This window comes from Podarcis raffonei, chromosome 18 (genome assembly GCF_027172205.1).
Source record: "Podarcis raffonei isolate rPodRaf1 chromosome 18, rPodRaf1.pri, whole genome shotgun sequence".
Lineage (NCBI taxonomy): Eukaryota > Metazoa > Chordata > Lepidosauria > Squamata > Lacertidae > Podarcis > Podarcis raffonei.
In genome coordinates, this window is record NC_070619.1 from 9,856,282 (window position 1) to 9,871,552 (window position 15,271).

Here is a 15,271-nt window from a genome sequence, read left to right on the forward strand (position 1 = left end):
GCCACCCCCCCCCCAAAAAAAAAGTTTGCTGGGTCGAAATTTGAATCTGGCGGTGTAGTTCTCCAAATGCCTGGGTTCTCAAACGCCTTGGTTCTCAAATAACTTGGAACCCAAACACTGCAAACCCGAAAGTAAGTGTTCCGGTTTGTGAACTTTTTTCAGAAGCTGAATGTGCTCCCTTTTGAGTGTTATGTTTTCGATTTGAGTGCCACGCTTCCATTTTGAGGTCTGTCTGTCTGTTTTTGCTATTTATTTTGCGTTTTTGTTTTTGCGGCTCTTTTTTTGTTTTGTTTTCGTGGCTGTGTGGAACCCAGTCCGGCTATTGATGAATTGATTGTGTGACTGCAGTACGTTGATTATTGCTTTCATTTTATGGATCGATGGTCTCGTTAGATAGTAAAATCCATGTCAAATTGCTGCTTTGGGGGTTGTTTTTAAAAGTCTGGAGTGGATTACTCCGTTTTGCATTGCTTTCTATGGGAAAGTGCGCCTCGGTTTTGGAACGCTTTGGTTTTGGAATGGACTTCCGGAACGGATTAAGTTTGAGAACCAAGGTACCAGTGTATAAAGGGGAAAGTGTGCACCGAAAATGCATGTTTGTAGAATGTGCTTCACAAAAACGTTTACACGAGTCAAAACGTGCTTGTTGGGGTAAGTGGTGACATGATATCGATGCCTGTAAAATTATGCCTGGCATGGAAGAAGTGGGTGGAGGGAAGTTTTCCTCCCTCTCTCTAACACTAGAACTTGCGGATGAAGCCGAATGTTAGAAGATTCAAGGGCGGAAATAAAAAAAACCACGCATTGTTAACCTGCGGAACTCGCTGCCACAGGAGGCGGCGATAGCCACCAACTCGGAGGGCTTCGGTTTTATCGTTAATCAGTTTTAATCGAGCGGTATATAAATTATGAAAGGAAAATATATTCAAACACAGTTCTGACCATCCCTTCCTGCTATGATTTCAATAAGGTTCTTTAGCTTGCCTCCTGAAAAATTATGATCCATTCACAATTACAGTGCAATAGTGACATCACTGTTTTTGATTAATTGTTTGTTTGATATCCTGTCCTTCAGTTGAACTTTGAAGGGGGAATTACAGCATATAATGATAATAAAAAAGAAAAACACAACAGCTGCAAAAAAATTAATAAGATTCCCAATAAGGTAAAGGGACCCCTGACCATTACGGTGTACAGCTTCCGGGTCATGTGGCCAGCAGGACTAAGCCTCTTCTGGCGAACCAGAGCAGCGCAGGGAAACACCATTTACCTTTCCGCCGGAGTGGTACCTATTTATCTACTTGCACTTGACGTGCTTTTGAACTGCTAGGTTGGCAGGAGCAGGGACCGAGCAACAGGAGCTCACCCCGTCATTGCGGGGATTCGAACTGCCGTCCTTCTGATCAACAAGTCCTAGGCTCTGTGGTTTAACCCACATCGCGAATAGCCTAAAAAGAGAGTAGCATTGAAAGACCTGTGATTGGTACGAGAAAGACAATTAAGATGTCATTTACATGCTAAGCTTCTTTCTCAAATACTTAAAACTCAGATGAAATAGCAAAAATAAATGAATATAAATAAACACCTTGATATGGCTTGGTCATTTCTCCCAATGGGAATAGGATCTATTGCTTATTTTCTTTCTTTTTTAAAGAAGGAAAAAACTCATTCTGTACATACATTCTGGGAGGAGGGAATGTGTGATCACCTCTCTCTGTCCCCCGTTTCTTTAGGGGAGCCACGTCAGTGGTGTACAGTTGTGAGGAGAAAGGAACTAACGTCCAATACGCTGCCAAAATATTGAAGAAAACGGTAAGTGCCAATCCCATCTCACTCCTGTTAACGGAAAAAGCCGAGGGCTCCCTTGGACAAAAACAAAGACACCAACCAGGATAACTTGGAGCAAAACAGCAGCCTGTAGACTTGGCCTTTATTGATCTGTTGCAACAGGGTGCTCCCCTCACTCGCAGGAGAGAGGAAGGACCCAGAAAAATGGTGTGCAAAACCTTATAAAGACTTTTGAAATTGCCACCTTGTAGATCAAGACCACCCCCAGAAACATCACACATACATCACAGAAAGGAGGGGTTGAGGGAGGAGTTGTGGTGGTAACCTGAGTGTCCTGTCACCTGGCTGGTTCCCCCTTTCCCCCTCCCCATGAGCACTTTCCAGGTGACAGAGGGGAGCTTGCAGTTTCCTGCCCCCAGAGGGAAGATCTGATCACTGTCCTTTGTTCCAGTCCGTGCTGAATCCACTCCCATATGCAGGTTCTTTGTGAGTGTGATGGTCTTCGGTCTAGGACCATCAGGGTTGGCATAGCAACTGGGCAGGGCTCCTGTGTATGTGCTGGGATGCTCAAGGGATTATGGCTGGCCTGTATCAAACCTTCCCCATTTTGTAGTCCTTCCTTCATGGAGTAAAATAAAAGTGGAACAGTGCAAATCTGATGTATGGTTGATTTTCTATGAATTTATAACAGAAGCATAGTGTATGTAGTGTGTGAAGTTTGTACAAACTGAATGATTGGGGGGTGTTTCCTGTGACACTCCAAATGAGGAACGATTAGATGAGGCTGCTTGTTCTTTGCAGGGATTCCCCACTCCACCTCTAGGTCAGAGTGGGACAAACAGAGTCTAAGAGAAGGGCGTGATCGTCAGGTTTGGCCAGAATTCATCTATAGTTGCTCCCTGTGTCCCTACTGACCATCAGCAGGTCTTTCCAAGTTGGCAAAAGCAAAGGGAAAATGGTGGGGGGTCCTTGAGTTGCACTCTATTCTTCGCTTTCAGATCGACAAGAAAATCGTCAGGACCGAAATCGGTGTGTTGCTGAGGCTGTCGCATCCGAATATTGTAAGTTAAGGGGAGTTGGCGAAAGGAGCACGATGTTTGGGATAGAACGGGTGTGTCAGAGTGTGAATGACCTGGGGGGGTGGGAGAGAGTTCCTCAGGTCAGGGGCCTGCCACACCAAAGGCTTGAACCTTTGTTGTTGTTTAGTCGTTTAGTCGTGTCCGACTCTTTGTCACCCCCTGGACCAGAGCACACCAGGCACTCCTGTCTTCCACTGCCTCCCGCAGTTTGGTCAAACTCATGCTGGTAGCTTCGAGAACACTGTCCCACCATCTCGTCCTCTGTTGTCCCCTTCTCCTTGTGCCCTCCATCTTTCCCAACATCAGGGTCTTTTCTAGGGAGTCTTCTCTTCTCATGAAGTGGCCAAAGTATTAGAGCCTCAGCTTCAGGATCTGTCCTTCCAGTGAGCACTCAGGGCTGATTTCCTTCAGAATTGAGAGGTTTGATTGTCTTGCAGTCCATGGGACTCTCAAGAGTCTCCTCCAGCACCAGAATTCAAAAGCATCCAATCTTCAGCGATCAGCCTTCTTTATGGTCCAGCTCTCACTTCCATTCATCACTACTGGGAAAACCAGAGCTTTAACTATACGGACCTTTATTGGCAAGGTGATGTCTCTGCTTTTTAAGATGCTGTCTAGGTTTGTCATTGCTTTTCTCCAAGTGGACCTCAGGGGTCATGTGGGGAACCACTAGAGATGCCCCATCAGAGGATGAACGATCGAGATGAAGCCTTAAAAGCCTTTTTCCAATAGGAGAGCCTCACCATGCCCTTTTCTGAACCTGGCAAGATGGAGGGCTGTGGCACAACAACAACAACAACAACAACAACAACAACAACAACAACTTATTTATACCCTGCCCATCTGGCTGGGTTTCCCCAGCCACTCTGGGCGGCTCCCAACAGAATATTACAAACACGATAAAACATCAAACGTTAAAAATTTCCCTAAGCAGGGCTGCCTTCTAAAAGTCAGATAGTTGTTTATTTCCTTGACAACTGACGGGAGGGCATTCTACAGGGCAGGCGCCACCACTGAGAAGGCCCTCTGCCTGGTTCCCTGTAACCTCACTTCTCGCAGGGAGGGAACCGCCAGAAGGTCCTCGGAAATGGACCTCAGTGAAATGGGCTGAGCGATGGGGGTAGAGACGCTCCTTCAGGTATACTGGCCAAGTCCGTTCAAGGTCAGCACCAACACTTTGAATTGTGCCCGGAAACGTACTGGGAGCCAATGGAGGTCTTTCAGGAGTGGTGTTATATGGTCTTGGTGGCTGTTCCCAGTCCCCAGTCTGGCTGCCGCATTCTGGATTAGTTGCAGTTTCCGGGTCACCTCCAAAGTAGCCCCATGTAGAGCGCAGAAGCTGAAGCTCAATTTCAGACAGCGCTTCCTGGTTGCTTAATGCTTTCTTTTGAAAGGTTGTGATTTGGGGCTCCTTGCAACCGGAGGGTCAGTGTCCTTCGTGGCTGGCTGGTAAATCGCGTACACAAAGACTGTCTCTAAAATCAGCTAGGCATCCCATGGGGCCACCTGGGCCCTATCACCAATATCCACAGAGCCTTTCAGCTGCCGGATGTGGGATAATCCCCCAGGACACTCTCCTTATAATCCCTAATAGGTTGCCTTTAAGCTGCAAAGCGTGACAATTCGAATAACATCCCTATATATTGGGCTTCTGTGGCCCATCATGGACGTCTGCCGACTTGCGAGATCGTATCCTTCTAGGAATTGGATGTTGCTCTGTAAAAGAGAAGTTAATTCCTTGAAAGGGGGGAAGCTGTCAACAGTTCTGGAGGTGCAGGTTTGAGGATCTGAGAGTGAGTGAAAGAGACCGGTGGATCAAGCCAAATCCAGCATGCTGGTCTCGTAATGGCCAGCCAGTTGCCCATGGGAAGCCAGCAAGCAGGAGCCAAGTATAGCAGCCCTCTATGCTCCCGTGTTTTCCTGCAACTGGTATTCAGAAGCTAAAAAAAAAATCTATAATCTATAAAAATGTAGTATAAACACCGACAATGGGGAAACCCTGGCATGCGAGCGCTTCAGTTGGAGAACAGCCTTTACCAAAGGTGTCCTGGGCTTTGAAGGCGCTCAAACTCAGGACGAAAGGGAGAAACGTGCTAAGAGGAAGGCACACTTGGCAAACCCTCACCGGGATCAACTCCCACCTGGAAACCAATGTCCCCAATGACATGTGGATCCAGAATTGGCCTCCACAGTAACTTACAGACTCACTGTTAAGACCGTGTTCATGGAAGACAATCTTACTCGGCTACGAGGGATCATGGAAAGAAGTGTTGTTGCCTCAAACACTTAGGCAGCAAATAGGCAATGAGGCTAGTAAAGGTAAAGGGACCCCTGACCGTCAGGTCCAGTCGTGGCCGACTCTGGGGTTGCGGCGCTCATCTCGCTTTATCGGCCGAGGGAGCCGGTGTACAGCTTCCGGGTCATGTGGCCAGCAGGACTAAGCCGCTTCTGGCGAACCAGAGCAGCGCACAGAAACGCCGTCTACCTTCCCACCGGAGCGGTACCTATTTATCTACTTACACTTGGACGTGCTTTCGAACTGCTAGGTTGGCAGGAGCAGGGACCGAGCAATGGGAGCTCACCCTGTCGCGGGGATTCGAACCGCCAACCTTCTGATCGGCAAGCCCTAGGCTCAGTGGTTTAGACCACAGCGCCACCCGCGTCCCTTGGGCAATGAGGCTAGTAGCCACCAATTGCTGTCTCCTCTTTTTAAACCATCCAGGTTGGTGGTCATCAGGCCTCTGTGACTGCAAGTTCCCATAGTTTAACTAGGTGCTGCGTGAAAAATGACTTCTCTTTTATCTGCCTTTCATTGAATGTCCACGTCTTCTAGAGTTATGGAAGAGGGAAACTTTTCTCTGCCAGCTTCCTCCATGTCCAAAAAATTCTATAAACTTCTATCATGTCACTCGCCTCTTCTCTAAACTGGAAAGTTCCAAATGCTGCACACTTTTCTGACAACAGATTTGCTCCACCCAGGGGCGGACCAGGGTAATCTTTCATAATGCGGCGCCTGTGCAAGGACAGAACTTGGCGCCCCCTAATGGATCTTCTCAATCATAGATCTTCTCAATTTTGCACCCCTTCAGCCCTGTATGGGGAAACAGGCCACACCACCCTAAATTCTTCTTGATGGAACCTTTTCCAACTCTACAATACAGTCAAACCTCAGATCCCAAACGCCTCCGTTTTGGAACGTTTTGGCTCCCGAACATCGAAAACCCCAAAGTAAACGCTCCAGTTTTCAAACGTTTTTCAGAAGACGAATGTCCAAGGTGACTTCCGCTTGAGTGCAGGAAGGTCCTGCAACCAATCGGAAGCCGGGCCTTGGTTGTCGAACGTTTTTCCGAAACCGAACAAGCTTCCGGAACGGATTACGTCCAACAACCCAGGTTTGACTGTATCCTTTTTGAGGCGAAGCAGCCAGAATTGTACACAGCATTCCAAATGCTGTTTGACACCACTTAGAAACCACAGCCCTGAGTGCTATAGAAATATTAATAAAACCGGCATTAAATCAATCGATTGGACTGTGCACACTATAAAATGAAATTACCGTATTGGCCTGAATATGTCTCACTTTTTTGACTTCCGGGTTTTTTGCGGAGAGGAATGGCAGCACCCGACGCTTCGTCCTACTAAAGACGGGTGCTTTGGGGGTCGATGAGCGATGAGGGGAGGTTGCCAGGACTAGGCACCCCCCTTAAAAAAACCCTGCAGAAGACCAGGGCTTTGAAGGGGTCCAGCAGAGTCCGTTCTTTCCTCCTGCCGGGACCCAGCTCTCGTAACTGCTTCAGCAGTGGGCGAGGGGCAGTTGAAGTGCGGCTTATGTTCACGACCTTACGGTATGCAGCCAGGAGCACGGGGTAAACAGCGCCAGGATCGCAGCAAAGCAACGCCCGCCCCCTGCATAGTCCCCCGTCCTCTCCCCCAAGGCCGGGAAGCGAGGGAGCGAGAAATGGAGTGGCTTTTATTCGGGTATTTTTTGTCGTCCCCCCCTCCAATTTTAAAGGTGTGGCTTATATTCGGGTATGGCTTATATTCGGGCCAATATGGTACATATTAAAACCTGCCGGCTTTATGTATCTGCGTAGGCTTGCCTTACCGAACAGGTTTTTAGCAGGGGCTGAAGGCAGCTGCACCCTAATAAAATAAACAGTCAAACAATATTTTTTTCAAAAAACAAAACAAGCATAACAGCAACTTGAAGGACGAACAGCCATTATTCCAAGCTGTTGTTGACCTAATTTTTTGCTCTAATAACCAATAGTTTCAGGGGGGGGGGTTAGGATTTCCACATGCACCCCTCACATTGGCAAGCTTCTTTGTTCACTCAGATGTTCATATATATATATATATATATATATATATATACACACACACACACACACACACACACACATATACATATATACCGTATTTTTCGCTCTATAAGACGCAGCAGACTACAAGACGCACCTAGTTTTTGGAGGAGGAAAACAAGGAAAAAAATATTCTGAATCTCAGAAGCCAGAACAGCTTCTGGGATAGCTGTGCAGCCTGCATTTGCTCCATAAGATGCACACACATTTCCCCTTACTTTTTAGGAGGGAAAAAGTGAGTCTTATAGAGCAAAAAATACGGTGTGTGTGTGTGTGTGTGTGTATGGAATTCTATTTCTGTTATTTACCCTTTTGCGACTCCTATCTTCAGCCGCCCCTGCTTGCAGGCGGCTGATAGGGAGCGATAATAGGATTGTAAACTTCTGAAGTTAATAAGAGATTGCGCCGCCACGTATTAAGGGAGGGGGGGAGCATTAAGCCTCTTCCTTCTTCTCCCAGCGTCACTTACACGGCGGGATCTTTCCAGCAGCCGCGGTTTTAATCATGAAAGTGCCATGAAATGTGCGGTGTCACCAAAAGTCTAAAGAAACCGTGACATTTTCTTGTTTTCTTCTTCTTTTTTGTTTTGTTTTAAATGCAATTTCCAAGTCTTTCCTCCTCCCTGAGGGGGAGGGGAAAAACGCATTCACAACTGTCTATTTCCAGATGTGCTGCTGTTAAGAACAAAACCAAAGCGTTCCAATACTAAGGCACGCTTTCCCATAGAAAGGAATGCAAAACAGATTACCGTATTTTTCCGTGTATAAGACTGGTTTTTTTCCTTTTAAAAAATGTCCGAATTTTGGGGGTGTCATACAGTGATAGATCTCCCCCCCCCTTACTTAAATTGGAGTCCCCAAAAATAGGGGGCATCTTATACATGGAGATGTCTTATAGACGGAAAAATACGGTAATCGGTTCCAGACTTTTAAAAACAACCCCTAAAACTGCAATTTAACATGATTTTTTCTATCTAACGAGACCGTTGATCCATAAAATGAAAGCAATAATCAATGTACTGTACTTCTTTGGCGCTCCCTCGTAGCCGAGTAAGATTGTCTTCCACAAACACAGTTTTAACAGTGAGTCCGTAAGTGACTGTGGAGGCCAATTCTGGATCCACACGTCCTTCCACAGTGCGGACATTGGTTTCTGGGCAGGAGTTGATGACGGTGTGGATTTGCCAAGCGTGCCTTCCTCTTAGCACGTTTCTCCCTCACGTCTTGAATTCGAGTGTCTTCAAAGCCCACGACACCTTTGGTAAAGGCTGTTCTCCAACTGGAGCGCTCGCAGGCCAGTGATTCCCAGTTGCCGGTGTTTAAACTACATTTTTTAAGATTTGCCTTGAGAGGGTCTTTAAACCTCTTTTGTTGACCACTAGCATTACGCTTTCCATTCTTAAGTTCGGAATAGAGGAGTTGCTTTGGAAGACGATCATCAGCCCAACGAAACTGATGTTGAAGAATCATCTCTTTGACACTGGTGTCTTTGCTTCTTCCAGTACACTGGCATTAATTCGTCTGTCTTCCCAAGTGATGTGCAAAAATTTTCAGAGACGCCGTTGATGGAATCTTCCGAGGAGTTGGAGACGGCGTTTATAAGTGGCCCATGTTTCACAAGCATACTGAGTCAGACCCCTGTTCCTTCTAGCTGAGTGTTGTCTACAGTGGCTGGCAGCAAATCTCAGGCTGGAATCTTCCCCCAGCATACCAGGAGATGGTTCTGAATATGAGATATCTGGAGAGAAACGCAGGAGGCTGTGCTTGTACCATTCATGTAGCTCAGCCATTTCCACACCGACTAAGCTAGGTAGATTTCAGATGGGGACATCTCCCTAAGTTACATGCACAGCTCGGTTGGTTGGAGTGTGGTGAAGATAACGCCAAGGTTGCAGGTTCGATCCCCAGCTGCCTATTCTTGCATTGCGGGGGGTTGGGCTAGATGACCCCGTCCAACTCTTTTTGTTGTTTAGTCGTGTCCGCCTCTTTGTGACCCCCTGGACCAGAGCGCGCCAGGCACTCCTGTCTTCCACTGCCTCCCGCAGTTTGGTCAGACTCATGCTGGTAGCTTTGAGAACACTGTCCCACCATCTCATCCTCTGTCGTCCCCTTCTCCTTGTGCCCTCCATCTTTCCCGGCATCAGGGTCTTTTCCAGGGAGTCTTCTCTTCTCATGAGGTGGCCAAAGTCTTGGAGCCTCAGCTTCAGGATCTGTCCTTCCAGTGAGCGCTCAGGGCTGATTTCTTTCAGCATGGAGAGGTTTGATCTTCTTGCAGTCCATGGGACTCTCAAGAGTCTCCTCCAGCACCAGAATTCAAAAGCATTAATTCTTTGGCGATCAGCCTTCTTGATGGTCCAACTCTCACTTCCATACATCACTGCTGGGAAAACCAGAGCTTTAACTATACAGACCTTTGTTGGCAAGGTCCAACTCTACAATTCTATTATTCTACATGGAGAGGCTAGCGATTGAACCTGGTATCTAATGTATGCAAAGCAGGTGCTTTCCCCACGTAGTTAGAATCCTTGTCTGTGTGGGTTTGTGAGTTGCTTTTTCGTATTTGGAGACCAGCTTGCCTCAAAGTTAAAATGCCATTCCCCCCTGCTCAACTTCCTTTATCTCTTTTTTTATTTTTAGATCAAACTCAAAGAGATCTTTGAGACTACCTCGCAGATCACCCTCATCCTTGAGCTGGTGACAGGTGGCGAGCTGTTTGACAGGTAACCAGCAAGAAGCCTTCCGCCGAACTGGCAGGTTCTTAATAAAAGGTGACAAATTGCACTGAGGAAGGGGGAAGGGATGGTAATTTGTGTCAGAGCGACCTGCAGAGAAGCTGTGTGTGTTATTGTGTGTGTGTGTGTGTGTGTGTGTGTTGGGATAGAGAGAGGGGGGTTTGAGGACTACAGTACCCGTATTTTTCGCTCTATAAGACGCACCAGACCACGAGACGCACCTAGTTTTTGGAGGAGGAAAACAATTTTAAAAAATTCTGAATCTTAGAAGCCAGAACAGCAAGAGGGATCGCTGCGCAGCGAAAGCAGCAATCCCTCTTGCTGTTCTGGCTTCTGGGATAGCTGCGCAGCCTGCATTCGCTCCATAAGACGCACACACGTTTCCCCTTACTTTTTAGGAGGGAAAAAGTGAGTCTTATAGAGCAAAAAATACGGTACTTTATGATGGCCATTCTCGACCATCACTGTCAATTCCCGCTGCAGATTCTCTGCGATCTCTTTTCTCTCCCTCTTTCAAATGCCCAGTTATCTACACTTCATTGCTCCAAGCGAGCAAAGGGCTTCGTTTTTCAACGTGCGCTTTGCACATGAGCAGAGACAATCTCATCTCATATACAAAAACTGTATTTATTTTTTTAAATAAAATGTTGTTTGACAGTTAGCAAAACAAACTCTATGCAGAGGTACCGGGGCTGCGCTGGTTGAACTCTTTCAATATTACTGCTATTCCAACGAGAGCCATACTCAGAGGGGACCCATTTTACCACTCGAGCAGGGTATAAATTTTACGAAATAAACAACATGAATAAAATAAGTTCAACGGGCCCCCAGAAATCAATGCATCGCCTTGAGGATGATGATGAGGAATATGTCCCCAAATATTCACATCTCCTTTTGCTCTTCCCACTGGTAAAGTAAAGGTAAAGGGACCCCTGACCATTAGGTCCAGTCGTGACCGACTCTGGGGTTGCGGCGCTCATCTCGCTTTATTGGCCGAGGGAGCCGGCATACAGCTTCCGGGTCATGTGGCCAGCAGGACTAAGCCGCTTCTGGCGAACCAGAGCAGCGCACGGAAATGCTGTTTACCTTCCCACTGGAGTGGTACCTATTTATCTACTTGCACTTTGACGTGCTTTCAAACTGCTAGGTTGGCAGGAGCAGGGACCGAGCAACAGGAGCTCACACCGTCGCAGGGATTCGAACCACCGACCTTCTGATCGGCAAGTCCTAGGCTCTGTGGTTTAACCCACAGCGCCACCCGCGTCCCTCCTTCCCACTGGTACCAAACGTAAATTCGGACCAACTGCAACCTATAGTTAAGAAGATCAGGTTCTGAAGCCCTGGGTTCAAATTATCCCACTCAGCTATGAAGCTCACTGGGTGACCTGTCTCAACCCGATCAACGGGCTGCCGTGAGGATAAAATGAGGGGTGGGGAACCACATGCTTCGCCTTGAGCTCCTTAGGAAGAACGTTGGGTGATAAATGTCAATAAGGCTCAGAAAGGGAGAATCAAAACAACCGAGGGACGAAGCTGCTCCCCTAGGAGGTACAGCTGCAGAGTTTGGGTCTTTTTAGCTCAGGGAAAAGGAGAAAACACCTTTATTCCTCTGTTCTCCCATTTATCTATAAGCTGCTTTGTCACTGTGTGGTATAAAAAAGGTAAAGGGACCCCTGACCATTAGGTCCAGTTGTGGCCGACACTGGGGTTGCGGCGCTCATCTCGCTTTATTGGCCGAGGGAGCCGGCGTACAGCTTCCGGGTCATGTGGCCAGCATGACTAAGCCGCTTCTGGCGAACCAGAGCAGCGCACGGAAACGCCGTTTACCTTCCCGCCGGAGCGGTACCTATTTATCTACTTGCACTTTGACGTGCTTTCGAACTGCTAGGTTGGCAGGAGCAGGGACTGAGCAACGGGAGCTCACCCCGTCATTGCGGGGATTCGAACCGCCAACCTTCTGATCGGCAAGTCCTAGGCTCTGTGGTTTAACCCACAGTGCCACCCGGCAAAGTGAAAACATGGCAACTTTCGAACCCAACACTTTGTGCCAACCTCTGCCCTCTTTCAGGATCGTTGAACGGGGTTTCTACAGTGAGAAAGACGCAGCTCACGTGGTGAAGCAGATCCTGGAAGCTGTTTCCGTAAGTCATCCCTCTCTTCTGTTCTGGTTTTTTCTCTCTCCAGAATACCCTTGGAGCTGGACCTCAGTGTCCGGGCAGAACGATGGGGGTGGAGCTGCTCCTTCAGGTATACTGGGCCGAGGCCGTTTAGGGCTTTCAAGGTCAGCACCAACACTTTGAATTGTGCTCAGAAACGTTCTGGGAGCCAATGTAGGTCTTTCAGGACCAGTGTTATATGTACATAACACTCTGGCTCCAATACGCTTCCACCACTGACGTTGAAAGCTGAGTACACACAATGATGTTAGCTGCAATCAATCTATACCCTGCAGATTCCCGAGAGACATTCCTGTTCAGTGTGTATTTTCCTGCAAACCAGCTTCCCTCCGAATGGGAAACGAAAACCATAGTCATGCTAAGGTGTGTCCCTTTCAGGCAGCCACTGAGCATGCTCAGATGAGAGCACACACTCGGATGGCTGCTTCAGGGAACCGGAGTTTGGCCCGGGGAAACAAATCAGGGAATGGGCAGCAGGTAGAAACACTGATGCCCTTTTTCTGGTCTGTGTGGCAAATCACAGAGTGGAGGAACAACCTCACTGAATTTGAAGTTGCTCAAGTGCGCATACCCTGCATTTCAAGGCGGCTTCCTCCCCCAAATCAGCTTTGCTCCAAACTGAGAAAAAGAACAAACTAGCAGATAATGTGTTCACAGCCTTAGTGAAATACAAGGCCCCCACGCCACACAATCCCCGGGTGCGGGGCAGACCGAAATTCAGCAACTTCCTCAAAAGTTCCATTTATGCTAATCCTTGCAAAGCTGAGCTGTTGCTTTCTCATACCTTCCGACGTGAGTGAAATGGCCACCTCCTGCCTCGCTGGTGTGTGTGTGTGTGTTTTATTTCATTTTTATTAACTGTCACTATCTTTTAAAGCTCCCCATCTTTCCAATCTCTTGCAATCGGCAACCTGTGAAATTAAGATTGGCACCAGCAGCTCCCTAGGCTGGTAACACAATTTGCACGGCATCTGTTGTTTGTTTGGGTGAGAGGAGCCAGAGAAAGTGGATGCCAAGGGACCACCAGGCGGAACAAAAGGGGGGAGGGGGGGTTATTTGCTGTAGGGCAGGGCAAGTTAGTCCTGTGAGGGTTAATAGCTGGCGCACAAAAGGTAAAAGGTAAAGGTAAAGGTCCCCTGGACGGTTAGGTCCAGTCAAAGGCGACTATGGGGTTGCGGTGCTCATCTCGCTTTCAGGCCGAGGGAGCTGGCGTTTGTCCGCAGACAGCTTTCCGGGTCATGTGGCCAGCGGGACTAACTGCTTCAGGCGCATGATGGAAACCAGAGCGCACGGAAACACCGTCTACCTTCCTGCCACAGCCGTACCTATTTATTTACTTGCACTTTTGGGCGTGCTTTCGAACTGCTAGGTTGGCAGGAGCAGGGACAGAGCAACGGGAGCTCACCCCGTCATTGCGGGGATTCAAACCGCCGACCTTCTGATCGGCAAGTCCTAGGCTCTGTGGTTTAACCCACAGCGCCACCCACGTCCAATTTAGGAAAAGTTAAAAGGTAAAGGAACCCCTGATCATTAGGTCCAGTTGCGGACGACTCTGGGGTTGCGGCGCTCATCTTGCTTTATTGGTTGAGGGAGCCGGCATACAGCTTCCGGGTCATGTGGCCAGCAGGACTAAGCCGCTTCTGGCGAACCAGAGCAGCGCACGGAAACGCCGTTTACCTTCCCGCCGGAGCGGTACCTTATTGATCTACTTGCACTTTGACGTGCTTTCGAACTGCTAGGTTGGCAGGAGCTGGGACAGAGCAATGGGAGCTCACCCCGTCGTGGGGATTCGAACCGCTGACCTTCCGATCTGCAAGCCCAAGAGGCTCAGTGGTTTAGACCACAGCGCCACCCGCATCCCTGCTGGCACACAAACACACACCTGGTAAGGACCCATCTCACCTGGGCAATCAGCACTAAGCTACCTTCAGCACCAGAGATCAGCTGACCTTTAGGAGAGGTCAGCTTATGCCGTAGGCTCTATAAAACCCGAGCCCAAAAGTTCAAGAGGAGTTGGTGTGCGTGTCTCTGTAAAGATACAGTGGTATCTTGGGTTACATATGCTTCAGGTTACATACGCTTCAGGTTACACACTCCGCTAACCCAGAAATAATGCTTCAGGTTAAGAACTTTGCTTCAGGATAAGAACAGAAATCATGCTCCAGCGACGCAGCAGCAGCAGGAGGCCCCATTAGCTAAAGTGGTGCTTCAGGTTAAGAACAGTTTCAGGTTAAGTACAGACCTCCGGAACAAATTAAGTACTTAACCCGAGGTACCACTGTACATATGTCTGTGTGTCTATCTTCCGGGTTGTATGTGGCTAAGTCCTACTCTGAGAAGACACCTTAGGTAGATGTTATAAGAAAAATCTGCTCCTATTCGCTTAAGGCAGGCTTCCTCAAACTCAGCCCTCCAGATGTTTTGAGACTACAATTCCCATCATCCCTGACCACTGGTCCTGCTAGCTAGGGATCATGGGAGTTGTAGGCCAAAAACATCTGGAGGGCCGAGTTTGAGGAAGCCTGCCTTTTGGGGTATCTAAGACCCCTTATAGAGTCCTTATGTAGGTTCTCCATCGGTAGGAGAAAATAACCAGAGAATATTGAGAAGCAAAGCAGCTAGTAAGCCTGCTCTTTATTAAACTGTTGGAAAAGGGTCCCCCAGGAGGGAGGAGGAACCCAGAACAATGGTGTGTAAGCCCTTATATAGACTTTTGAAATTGCCTCCCCTGTAGCTCAAGGTAAGGTAAAGGGACCCCTGACCATTAGGTCCAGTCGTGGCCGACTCTGGGGTTGCAGCGCTCATCTCATTTTACTGGCCAAGGGAGCCAGCGTACAGCTTCCGGGTCATGTGGCCAGCAGGACTAAGCCGCTTCTGGCGAACCAGAGCAGCGCACGGAAACGCCGTTTACCTTCCCGCCGGAGTGGTACCTATTTATCTACTTGCACTTGGACGTGCTTTCGAACTGCTAGGTTGGCAGGAGCAGGGACCGAGCAATGGGAGCTCACCCTGTCATGGGGATTCGAACTGCCGACCTTCTGATCAGCAAGTCCTAGGCTCTGTGGTTTAACCCACAGCACCACCCGCGTCCCCAAACTCAAGACCACCCCCCAAAACATAATACGTAAATCACAG

At 48.3% G+C, this 15,271-nt stretch overlaps 1 protein-coding gene across 1 annotated transcript in view; it reads left to right on the forward strand.

Annotated features, from left to right (window-relative positions):
• LOC128405815 (calcium/calmodulin-dependent protein kinase type IV-like) overlaps positions 1 to 15,271 on the forward strand; it is a 36,004-nt gene that overhangs the window by 8,763 nt on the left and 11,970 nt on the right. Inside the window, exons 2-5 of the mRNA XM_053372786.1 lie at positions 1,734 to 1,812; positions 2,787 to 2,849; positions 9,865 to 9,947; positions 12,028 to 12,100. Of these exons, the coding sequence (XP_053228761.1) occupies positions 1,734 to 1,812; positions 2,787 to 2,849; positions 9,865 to 9,947; positions 12,028 to 12,100 (298 nt within the window). The remainder of the gene's footprint in view (positions 1 to 1,733; positions 1,813 to 2,786; positions 2,850 to 9,864; positions 9,948 to 12,027; positions 12,101 to 15,271) is intronic.